A 13,344-nucleotide genomic window follows, 5' to 3' on the forward strand; every position below is an offset into this window, starting at 1 on the left:
ATTAAAAATAAAGAAATTTGTTCACATTTCTCAAGAATATTTTATTGGCATATTTCCATTTCAGTTACTGAAGAATTTCTTCCATTTAGAAATGCATTCCCAAATTGCTAACAAAGCAGCTCTGGTGTTTGTGAGAACAAAAAGGCCTTTCCTTTGATGTAATCTCTGAGCAGTTTCAACACGATTGAACACCTGGAAATAAAAACAAAAAGTCTTAATTCTCTGAAGGCTTTTCCTAGTAATTTAGGAAAGTAGTTGGTTGACAGTTGGGCCTGATCTCTTCTGTTTCTGCTCTTATTCTTTCCATTTTCCATCAATGCTTTTCAATGATTAGTCCCTTCGTGGAAAACAGATATTTGGGTCAACTTATCTGGGGAAAATTTATAAAGTATCTGAGGCCACAAAAATTAAATTCAAGTACTTTCAATGGAAGCCAGAAGATCAAATTTCCAGTACGTAGTTTATTCACTGCTAGTTACATCATGAAGCTTAGGAGAAGGCTGAGTTTTTGTAGAAGCTGTAACCAGTGTGATAGGTCAGGCTGGATCAAGAAATTTGGAGAACCAACTAAGCTCATTGTAGTTCCCTCTGGTAAGTACCTTTTGTCTATTTTTATCCTAGTAATGAAAAACTGACAGATGCTTTTTAGACAAAACAATTTAGGATCACCATTATCTGATTGCCACATACTTGGCCTCAGCATATGAACAGAAAGTTTGTAGCTACTGGCACTGTACATGGAAACAAAACTACTTTGTAAATGGTTTGTTCACTTCCCTGATTGTAAGAAGATTGAAATGTTACTTTTAGAATACACAAACTAAAAAGGATGGACTCAAACTAGAAATTAAGTTGTTTTTTGGACCATATCTGTAAACCATTGGTATAATTTATTGGTTCAAGATACTTTTCTTGTAGACTATTTTTTAAGTGAGAAACACTTTTATTAATTACCCCTTCTCTATATTTTGAGATAAAACATAGTGCTTCTTTCTCACAATAACCTGCAAAGCCTGTGTTATTGGTTTTCATCTCATCCCTAATAGCAGTGCAAAACATTAATTCTTAAAGTAAATGACTATATAAGTTGTTCAATCATTCCACATGAGCTGGGAAGATGTCAATTTGAGGCTAATTTCTGGTGAAAACTTGGAATGCAAATAGATTGTGCTGTTGATTAGGGAAAAGAGCCATTGTTTTGGACAACTCAAGTGAAGTAGTTCCATATACTGACTGCATGTTATTAGGCTTTAGCCAATGTTCCCCTTGATTTTCTTAACCCTGGGAATGCAGCAGATAAGACAAGACAATGATTGACTATTAATTGGGTGTGTGAAAAACATATTTCTTCTGATGATGTCTTTGAGAATTCCAAGCATATTTGAGCAAGGTGGAATACAAATGAAGGAACAAGTCTTCATACTTAATTACTAAGGATCTAATTGCAACACCAAAATAGTGAATTCCTATCAGCAGGGGCAGGGTTTGGTCTCGTGAGATTAAAAAGTCATTTTGGGGCACACAATCATCACAATCAAATTGTTAATAATAATGATAATTATAAGCACAACCATAATAATAATTATAATCTCTTTTTCCATAGCATTTTTAATCAATAGCATTTTTAATCAAATTGCTTTCCAGATCTTGTTTCCTTTTGGTCTCACTTCAGCTCTGGTAGGGATAATGAATTGATTTACACTAACGTCATTGTTTGCAAACAAATAAAGCACCAAATCCTTTAATTTATTTGATTCCTCAGCCACAGAACTTGTTGTGAGGAAAATGCACCAGGACCAGAACCCTGATCTCTTGAGTCACAGGCCACCATAGTTCCCTAGAATTTGAAGAACTCAGAGAAGCTAAATTAGCCTAAGGTTTTTGATATGGGTTGATCACTGTGGAATTATTAAACAAAACTTGTCACAGGTAGGCATCAGAAGCACAGAATTTTTCAAGGTAATAGAGGGAAGTCAAGAAGCAATTTAAATAGAATAATAGTTAAGAATTTGTAGGAAAAACAGGTATTTGATGGGGATTGGATGTAGAAATCTTAGGAGAGATTTTAAAACAAATCCTTTTTGCAAATAACAGCATAGACAACATGGTGCAAATATTGCAATAGGATCTTGCTTTGTGTACATATGGATTTATCTAAAGGACTCAAGTATAACATATGCAATTATCATGAAAGTGTTTATCCCCTGGACAAAGTTCATTATCACAGGTGAGTTTTGTGTATGGACACATTTCCTTTCTAACGGTGAGAGGGTCTTGTCATAAAGCTTGGGCTTTGGAGTCAGGCTGACCTGGCGTCAATATCAATATGTAGGTTTCAAATATCATAATTTCAATTAAAAATGTAGTTGATATTTGGTAAATTAATTTAGAGTTCATACATGCATCTTAATAAAATATAAACAACTCAAGCAATTTCATTCAAATATATTATTTGATTATGCAATTAATGTATATAAATGAATTAGAAAGATTTATTTATTTTTTTACCTGGTTTCCGTTATATGCACCGTGAAAATTATTTTGATCATAAAACACACTGTTAATAAGTTTTAAAAAGAGTATTTAAAGAAAAAAACATATAATATAGTTATTTAAAATGTAGACACTAGCCATATATACACAAGTAAACTATTTAATGCTCAGTTAACTATTACATTGAGAAAGTTATGGAAATTCAAGATTCGTTTTATCCTGAAAAGAATGAAACTTAAAGAATCTAGCTAAGGAAAAGGGACAGATGGTAAGAATAGTGTGTTTTCATACAGAAATTTTTTAATTCATCATTTTGTTTTCAGTTTCTTTAATATAAAAAATCAGAAGTATTCCTACACATAAAACAGAAGTTCCAAAGATGAAAATTAGATTCTTTAATATATTGACTAAAGACTAAAATTATGTAAATATAATATATAATTGAAAAATTAATCTTGTTTTATATAACATGCTTTTTAAATTAAAAACTAAATATAAGTTTGGAGAAATATAGTGTCTTGCCATCATAATCAATAAAATACCATTTACAGTAAAAGCAAGATATATAAAATTAAATAAACACATTACGACCTAATTGATTTACAGCGTCAGTAAAATACTCAACATTGTTTGCTTACTAATTTTCTATAAAAATCAGGAGATTTGCTATCAGAACCTCTCAGAATTTCTGTTCTTTTCCACTCAAATAAGAAATCTAATTCTTCTTTTCCTAGGAAATTGCCCACTGAATTATTTAATTCCAAGCTAGCCCAAAGAGAATATTAGTAAAGAACTTGCATGTTAATTGGAAATCAATTTGGAAAGAGTTTTAATACTTTAATTTTAATCATTAGATTAACAATAAATAAATGTATAACCAGCTAACATTCCAGCATTCAGCTGACATGCCTTTGTAAACTATGGTGTTTTGTTATATATTCTGACATTATGTCTGCAAGAGACTCTGGAACTGTGACATTTAATATTACACCAAATACGTTTATACTTTATTCAGCACGTGAAAACAAAGAAAATAGCAGAGCTCTAAAACCTATAAGGCTCAGTGGCCTTACGGTGTAGATACAAATTTTGGAGGAGACACTGAGAGTCAAAATGTGGTATATTCTTAGTCATGTTTAAACTTTAAGAAATTCCAAAATAAAATGTGTTTTTGGTGAACATAATCTAGAGTGAAACAGAATTGTGATGAGTGCATTATGATAAGATTAATATAATAGCATTTCTGAAGATAATAAATTTTTTTAATGTTATGAAAATATTGCTATTCTGCTTCTAAATTCAACACATTGTGAATAATTTGGTAGTGCAGCGTTAGTACTGCCCTACTCAAAAATCTGGGGTGGCTCAGTGTGAAACTGAGATGTTATATAAAATTAGACATCAAGTAAGAGAACTCCATTACCTCAGAACTGGGCATGAGATCCGCATTTTAGCTAAAAGATCAACTTGATTGTCAAGTACACTTGGAAATGGATTCCCGTTAACAAGTGACTGTGCATTGTTTTTAAAAAAAATTAAAAACTTCCTCCTGATATTTATTTATATGACAAATAAGACAAATATGGAGAATTCCAGAAACAGTCAAATGAAGAGTAATGTTTCACAGAGTTGCTAAACAAGAGAAAGTGTTATTGGCCAACAGAGCATAAGTTACAAAATTCATAGGATGGGAAAAGTGAAGTACTTTAGAAAGGACCAAACATTCTCATGTATAGAGAGATCATCAAAGTTACCTGGTCTCCTCCCACATTCCTGCAATCTACCAACTCACCTTGAAAACATGCTCCATATGAATGGAACAAAAGAGATTTTAAAAATTACGTGTGTTCATGAAAGTTCGATGCCTTGAAATGCGGCATCGAAAGTCATACCCCACCTTAGCATGTGGAGAAGGAACAAAATCCACGTTTTAATACAGGCTCTGCCACTTATAGCTGTGACTCTGGTCAAGTTACATAACCTGTGGAAGCTCTTTCTTTGTTGAAAATAAGAACAATAAATACCTCACAGTCTATTGTGGATGAAAGGCCGTGGTAAGCACTAATTCAATGGCAGCTTTTCTTCCATTTACTATATGCGCTAGGTTGTTCCAGACCACACAACGTTTGTGCTTCTCTAATGATTCTTTTTAATTGCTGTTCCATTTTCCCCCACAGATAGAAGACTTCCTGCAGACGTTTCCCCCAAGCCCACCATTTTTCTTCCTTCAATTGCTGAAATAAACCTCCATAATGCTGGAACATATCTTTGTCTTCTTGAGAATTTTTTCCCAGATGTTATAAGGGTATATTGGAAAGAAAAGAATGGCAATAGAATTCTGGAATCCCAGCAGGGAAATATCATGAAGACTAATGACACATACATGAAATTCAGCTGGCTGACAGTGACAGGAAGTTCAATAAATGAAGAGCACATATGTATCGTACAACACGAGAAGAATAGAGGAGAGGTTGACCAAGAGATTCTCTTTCCTTCAGTGATCAAAGGTATGTATATATAAATATAACCTCCCAGAACACTTTTTTTCAAAAGGAATATCCCACATTTCTGTCAAGTATTAATGAAAAATAAACAAACATAAATGTTTCCTAAATGTTGTTCCATTTACTGGTAGCATGTGTCCCTCTACTTCCCTGTAGAATTAAAATAGCATAGGCTTTGGAACATAAAAAAGAAAAAGAAAAATTTCCTTAACTTTTCTCAGCCTCAGTTTCACCAACCAAATATTAAAGTCTCAGTGATTTTTTTTTAGGGTTGTTTTATGGATCAAATGAAACAACATACATGAAAGCACCTAACTACTCAGAACACAAGAAAAACTCAAAAAGAAATTCCCCTTCTGATGATCTTAATTGATCAGGAAATAAGAGCAATTATACTTATTTCAGCAATTATACTTCTACTCATCAAACAAAATCAGTCTCACTTTAATCTTGTTAAACTCAGAGTATAGCCCCAAACCAAGGTTATTAGGTGACAAAATTGTGTTCATTTAATGGAGCCAAATCGGGGCTCAACAAAAAATCGAATAATTTGGCTGCTGTAGTTTTATCATAGTCTTAGGTTTTCCAGGTTTGTATTTTATATTCCACCATAAGGCGAAATTTCATAATTAGTGATTGAGTGAGGCTAATGCGTACACACATACTTCCATTCTACGTAATGAATGTATTTCTTGCCATTGATAAATGCAGCTCAACAAACATTTATTGCAGACCTAGCCTGTGCCTGGCCTGGAAGGGATGTGTGGATGAGCACACTGGGATGAATTACTGTCCCAAGGAGGATGCACTGTTGTAAGAGAGTACATTCTTTTCCTAATCACACAGGGTCACTAGTGATTCAGACATGGTGTCCCAAAGGAGTCCCTTTGATGCAGATGCTGCGCATATTTAGACAGTGTGGGCGGAGACCTGACTGTGCCTTGGTCCAGGCAGAGGTCTTGTAACTCACTAGACTCACGACCTGCTGTCCTGAGTATGAACACAACAGACCAAAGTCCCCAGGGCACCTATAGATAAGAAGGAGTCAGTTTGTAATTTTTCCCTGTGGTTCACAAGCCCTTTTGAAGCAGTGGGGAACAAGCACAGAAAAAAATGTGTGAAGATGTTTGCTGTGCACCAGTCCCAATTTCTGAAGTCAGTCTTCATCTTCTCAGATCCTTAGTTTCTTCAGTGATCAAATTAGGCTTGTTAGGCTTGTTTTATTTTTCTAGCATTCACAGTATCCTTTATAGGACTACCTTGGCTTTCTCCTGGGGCCATGATGAAGAGCAAATGAAATAATGTCAGTGAAAACACTTGCTTTGGAAAACATAACGTGGATATGTTTATTTATGTATTTATTGTATTTTTTAATATCATTTCCCAAAATGTACTAGCATAAGATTTAAAGACCAGCCCTAATTTACTGTTGCTACAGCTAAGAAACAGAGGGGAAGCAATATATGCAAAACACAAGTTTGATATAAACACTGGGCTGAAGTGTCCTGTTACATTTTGATTTTTCTAGTGATGAGGGAAAAATCAGAAGTGTAGTAAGTTCCATGGTGATGATTATCATAGAGAAGTTCTAGTTCAAAATGTTTTACTTGGCATTTAATTTCTGAAACAAATGTCTCCCATGGACTTCTCAGGGAAACAAAGCTAATGAGGACATTTGTGTTATTGTCATTCTACAGCAAATTTTTAATGCTGTTTCTTGGATGTTTTTGTGTTTGATAAAAGTTAAGACTATAACTCAGGAGCACAAATGAATGAGGGGATTTTGAAGAAAATAAAACTATTATTGTCCAAGTTTTTGATCAACCTTGATTGAGAAAGAGAACTTAGGATACATACACAGATTTTGTTCGAAAAATTATTACTTTATTGTTTTTACCTCAATCGATGCATGGTAATAAAAGCGTTTTATTGATCTTTTAATGAAAAAGTCATTGTTAAGGAAAAGAAAGAGACTTTTGAGATACATTAAAGTCAGTTCTTGAAGATATTTTAACATCTAACCACGATTATGCTAACGTTTTCATTCTTGGAATTTATTCCAAATCTTATACTTCAAACCCATTTTTATAGCTACCAAAACAAAGAGGCCCTTGAGTGTATAAAATTGCATACCAGAGCCATATCCATATGGACAAGAACACATCTAGTAGAAGAAGATTAACCAAAATAATCATTTCAACTCTGTTTTCTTGCATCCAACAGTCAATTATCTTTAAAAAATTTTTCATCTTTGTATGTTTGCCTTCTTTTTTTTTCTTTGTACATAATCTCACCTCATGTTTTACATAATATGACTGGGCCTATCTTTCTACCTTAGGAAAGAATTTGGCTGAAATGCTGAGCTCCTGTAATAAAAAGTCGTTTTCTAAGAATAGTTAAGATATCTGGAAGGGAAGATGTTTTTAGTGTCCATAATGGTAGAATTATGTTGTTTCTCTATAGATGACTTCCGTTTTTTTTTTTAATTTTCTCTTTTTTAATTTTTTGTTTATTGCAGTAACATTGGTTTATAACATTGTATAAATTTCAGGTGTACATCATTATACTTCTATTTCTGCATAGATTACATCATGTTCACCACCCAAATAATAATTACAACCCATCACCACACACGTACCGAATTATCCCTTTCGCCTTCCTCCCTCCCCCCTTCCCCTCTGGTAACCACCAATCCAATCTCTGTCTCTATGTGTTTGTTTATTGTTGTTATCATCTACTACTTAATGAAGGAAATCATACGGTATTTGACCTTCTCCCTCTGACTTATTTCACTTTGCATAATACCCTTTCTGTGGATTATTATTAGTATTTTTTTGGTTTTTTTGCAGATAAAAATTCACCCTGAGCTAACATCTGTTGGCAATCTTCCTCTTTATTTTTTCTCCCCAAAGCCCCAGTACATGGTTGTATATGCTAGTTGTAAGTCCTTCTAGTTCTTCTACGTGTGCCACTGCCACAGCATGACAACTGATAGAGAGGTGGTGTGGTTCTGTGATTGGGAAATGGAAGCAAACCTGGGCCACTGAAGCAGTGAGTGCTGAACTTTAACCACTAGGCCATCAGGGCTGGCCTTCTATGGATTATTTTTACAAAGTACTTTCCACAACTCACTTAATTCCCAACAGTGACCCTTTGAATGCTGGCTCTGCCGTCACTGGTATGACTCTCAGCAAGTTACTTATATTCCCAACCTTATTTCCTCATTTGCAAAAAGGAGACCTCCAAACTACAGCTCACGTCAGTGTGACTGGAGCATTAAAGGAGGTAATGCACGTAAAGCATTTAACACAGTGTCTGGTGCAGTAATAATCACTCAATAGCTATTAGTTTTTATTCATATTGTTGTCATGTCCACAAACACCACAACTCCAGAAATTCACGTTCATGAGTTGGGAATACAGGGATGTTCATGATTTGGAAAGGTACAGCTGCTTTCCTTTGCTTTGATGGGAAATTTGCCCAAACCAAATTCTTTTGAATGTGAGATTCTGTTGTGGATTCTAAGATCTGATGAATTAATTCGTAGCAACTCTTCATGTCAGCAGCTTGTGCTGAAGACTATACAGTAGCCACATTTTCTGTTTATTTTTCCATGCGACAAGTATTTCTCCATCTCCTTTGTAGCAGGTACTATGCTAGGAGCTGTGAATACAGAAGGAAAACAAGATAGTCTTGGATATTACCATCCAGTTGTGATAAAGAAGAAAAAAAATGTATTCTTCATGAGAGTCAACATCTTCAGGTGCAGAAACACAATATATGAATTAGATCTACTAAATTACATAGAATGAGATGAAATATTCCTGGAATCGTAGGGATCATATTTTTAGAGACGGTCTCTCTGTCAGCAGATTTTGTGTGTTGTGTGTATGTGTGCATACACATTTACTCATATAAACACGTAGACACACTGTTGAATAATGGGCATGAATAACTGACTAATATTGCTCCCCTTTCTTCTAGTTCTCCTCTCAATTGTCGCTACTATTGATTCTACAAAGGCTCTTCTGAAAGATAAAAGCAGTAAGTTATTGCATATGTTTGCCTGTGTTATTTATATGTATTCCTATATGTATACAGACACTTTGAAATAATGGACATGGATAATTGACTAATATTTGGTCTCATTTCTCCTAGTTGTCACTGCTATTGATTCTACAACATCTTCCCCAAAAGAGGAAAGTGGTAAGTTTTTGTATATGTTTGCCTTCATGTCATGCTCTAGCAATTTTTTCCCTCTTGATCAACTTCTCAGACTTAAAGTAGAAAAGACCACATATTCCTGGAATTGTGGGGCTCATAATTTTCGTATTTTAAATGACTGTCTCTCCTGTGTGTCAGCACATTATATATATATATACACACACACACACGTACATGTGTACATGTATATATACACGTGAATATATCCAGGAATCTTATATATATATATATATGTTTATACCTATATATTCACACACACTGTCAAATAGTAGAAATAGACAATTGACTAGTATTTGATCTCATTTCTTCTAGTTGTCACTGCTATTGATTCTACAACATCTTCCCCAAAAGAGGAAAGTGGTAAGTTTTTGTATATGTTTGCCTTCATGTCATGCTCTAGCAATTTTTTCCCTCTTGATCAACTTCTCAGACTTAAAGTAGAAAAGACCAAATATTCCTGGAATTGTGGGGTTCATAATTTTCATATTTTTAATGACTGTCTCTCCTGTGTGTCAGCACATTATATATATATACACACACACACGTACATGTGTACATGTATATATACACGTGAATATATCCAGGAATCTTATATATATATATATGTTTATACCTATATATTCACACACACTGTCAAATAGTAGGAATAGACAATTGACTAATATTTGATCTCATTTCTTCTAGTTGTCACTGCTACTGATTCTACAACATCTTCCCCAAAAGAGGAAAGTGGTAAGATTTATAGCAATTTTTGCAAAAAATTTTTAGGAAAATAGCAATTTTTCCCTTCTGATCAAATTAACTTTTGAACTCCCTGGTTCATAGTAGATATGACCAATTATTCTGGAATGGTGGGGCTCATATTTTCAATTAGTATCTCTCCTGTCTCTCTGTCGACAGATTATATATATTTATATATATATGTCTGTGTGTGTATAAATACACACATATACCATACTTATATGTCAACTGTCAAATAATAGGCACCAACAATTGACTAATACTTTCCCTTATTTTTTCTAGAGGTCACTGCTATTAATTCTACAAAAGCTTGTCTGAAAGGTGAAAGCAGTAAGTTTTTGTATATGTTTGCCTTCATGTCATGCTACAGGAATTTTTTCTTCCTGATCAACTTAACTTTAAACTTCCCTGAATTAAGATAGAAAAACGAGAATGGCTGGATGTTGAAGAGTAGACTGAGTGATACATTAAATCATTCCATGAGTTTCTAGGAGTCACCTTAACATCAAATGCCGGTTTAGGGCTGAGATGACTGTAAATTAGAGAGTGCAGTGACGGGCTCCAAATTATTTCAACAAAGGCCTTCATTCATTTATGCAGCTTTTGTTTCTAGTGACTGAGGAATACATGACATAAAGGTGCCTCCAGATTTTTTTTTAAGTCTTTGGTCCTTGCTAGTAGCTAATAACATGAACTGACATATACCTAGAGCTTCCCATACAGAAGGCATTGTGTTGGGTTTTGCATGCATTTTCTTGTCTAATTCTCAAAGCACTCCTATGAGGTGGTACAATATTTTTTCCCCATTTCATAGATGAGGACAATGAGTGAAAATTAATTAAGTTCCTTGCACCATACCAGCTAGATCTTAGATTTCAACCTGGCCAGCTGAATCAAGAGTTCATACACTCCCTCAGTTCTCTCTTCTTCCTCTAAGATAGAGTTCTAGCGCAAGAAACCCCAAAGCCAAGGCTCTGAGACATGATGGACATATGGTGGGGGTTGGGTAAGCGCATGGGCTTCATAGTAGCACAGACTGAACTTGAACCCCAGTTCTTTTAATGATTAGTTGCATCAATATAGCAATATTACCTACATTTTCTGAGCAACAATTTTCTCATCTGTCAACCAGGAATAATTACACCTAACTCAGTTATTGAAGAGGTAAGGTCACCTATGTGGAATGTCTAGTATAGGGTGTCTCATTTGGCTGTCACAGAATCAGTACTAGTTTCTGGCCCTTTCTCCCTACATATGTACAAAGAAAGTGAATAGAAGGAGTGGCTCAAGCCCTGCTGATCTTTCTTCTATTTCCAATATCAAGGGAAATCTGGACCTCAGCTAATACCTTATCTGACCAAGGGCAAGGAGTTATGAGCACATCACCTCTGAGATCCCTTCCACTGAGTGCTAATGATTCTGGGGTTTTGACGCTATGAAGATAAAACATGTAAAAGGGAAATTTCCACAGGAGGAGACTCAGCCTTGTGGTTCATTGAATAGCCAGTCTGGCTCAGCATCATGGTCATTATTTCTTGACAACATATATTTCTCACAAACCTTCAAAGGTTATTAAGTGCAAATATCCTATAATAACATAGTCACAATGAGGGACATTTAGGAAGGACAGGTGAGTGAGCCAGGAACTCCTAAAGTTTCAGAGAATTTGGATTAACCACTCTCTTCCTCTTTACTAAAACCTCCCACCCACCCCGCTGTGAACACCACCAAATTTCCATGGATTGTACTCTTCATAGGAATCTCATTGAACACACAATGTGTAATGGCTCAGTTGCTTCTAAGTAAGAATTCAACTTTATACTTATGCTTAACCTTTTGATGTCTGGGGTACTTATTGCACTTGGAGAGGCAGAATTATAGTGTACCTAAGAATCTGTTCTTTAACGACATGGTGCTGGGATTGAAATCTGGTTTCTGGTACTTACTAAACGCATGACATCAGGGAAATTACTTATCTCTCTGTCCTCAGTTTATTTGTAAAATGGGAATGAAAATAATAATCTCATAGGTTAGCATAAAACTTAAACAAGATTAAAGTTGTATGCAAAGCTCTCAGAAGAAGTGTTTGGCATTTGGTTAGTGGTTAATGAATACTAGTTATTAATATCACTTAGATATATGATGGGGATGAAGAAATGTTAAGATCTATTTGTCACAAACACTTTTTTCCCATTGGACTCATTTATTAAAAACACAATCTTACTTTTCATATTTTGGAATGTTCTAAGTGAATTTAGCAGAGGTAGTTGATTGACATGACCTGTAAACTGGATTCTGAGTTGTCTTGTTGTTGGTGGTGGTGATCGTGGTGGTAGATGTTTACTTTTGAGGTTTGGTGGTGTGGGTGGCACTGCAATGTAGGTCATCAGAAATGAATAACTGTGATCACCCTCCCATTAATATGTCCCATCCTTGCAAAAGAGCAGTCGAAACTAATCAAATGTCTTCTCTTAGACACCCTGCAGCTGCAGCTCACCATCACCTCTGCTTGTTATGCTTACCTCCTCCTCCTCCTCATGAGTGCCGTCTACTTTGCCATCATCGCCTTCTGTCTGTTTAGGAGAACAGTAGTCTGTGGCAATGGAAAGAGTTCATAACAGATGGTGGAAACAAGAAGGCAACTTTTCTCCATTGTGTTTTGTCCCTAAAAGTGTCTCATAAAGATCTACCTTGGCTTTCTCTCTGAGTGTGGGTTATTTCATTTCACATGTGTATTTTTCTATCATGTCGTTGTTGCATAATGGTTTTGTAAACCATTGGGCAAACAGAAAATTATAGTCTGTAGCAACAATGACTTCTGTCATTACTCAGGGTCAGGGCCAAGGGGTAGTCCCTTAGCGCCACTGTCTCCATGATCTCCATCAGCTCCTCCAGCAACCCAAATAATCATGCCTTCTGAGTATAGACAGGATGCAGCTTCTAGTCACGTCTCTTAGGGCCATTTAACCAGATGACCACCTTGAAGCTTTCCATTTTACACATCCTGAGGCCACCATAGTTTTTACTTGAATTCTGCATTTTGTTTTTCATAATAGGTGCAATAAAAAAAATTATAAGTGTACATTTGATTCTGTGTAATTTGATGAAATCTAACTGAAAGCCCAAGGGAAGAAACAGCATGACACCTGAGTTATCAAAGCCCCAGTAGATAGTTGTATATCATAGCTGCACATCCCCCCAGTTGCTGTATATGGGACGCAGCCTCAGCATGGCCGGAGAAGCAGTGCGTCGGTGCGCGCCCGGGATCCGAGCCCCGGGCCGCCAGCAGCGGAGCGCGCGCACTTAACCGCTAAGCCACAGGGCCGGCCCCAGCATTGGTTTTAATAATGGTCAATACCACAGTTCTAATTCTTTCCCTGAG

General features: G+C 35.6%; 1 long non-coding RNA gene and 1 gene segment (V, D, J or C); both read left to right on the forward strand.

Moving 5' to 3' along the window:
- Positions 1 to 532: 532 nt before the first annotated feature.
- Positions 533 to 9,662, forward strand: LOC147918142 (T-cell receptor gamma chain C region C7.5-like). The segment is given in 5 exon segments: positions 533 to 591; positions 4,671 to 5,000; positions 8,982 to 9,041; positions 9,156 to 9,203; positions 9,652 to 9,662. Coding segments are annotated over 4 exon segments (264 nt in total).
- Positions 9,663 to 9,904: 242 nt separating this feature from the next.
- LOC101395971 (uncharacterized) lies at positions 9,905 to 12,961 on the forward strand. Its single transcript, XR_015553037.1, has 3 exons — positions 9,905 to 9,953; positions 10,245 to 10,292; positions 12,438 to 12,961. It is a non-coding gene; the product is annotated as an uncharacterized LOC101395971 (long non-coding RNA).
- Positions 12,962 to 13,344: the final 383 nt, after the last annotated feature.

Source organism: Ceratotherium simum, chromosome 1, assembly GCF_057802395.1.
Source record: "Ceratotherium simum simum isolate JZ-2026a chromosome 1, ASM5780239v1, whole genome shotgun sequence".
Lineage (NCBI taxonomy): Eukaryota > Metazoa > Chordata > Mammalia > Perissodactyla > Rhinocerotidae > Ceratotherium > Ceratotherium simum.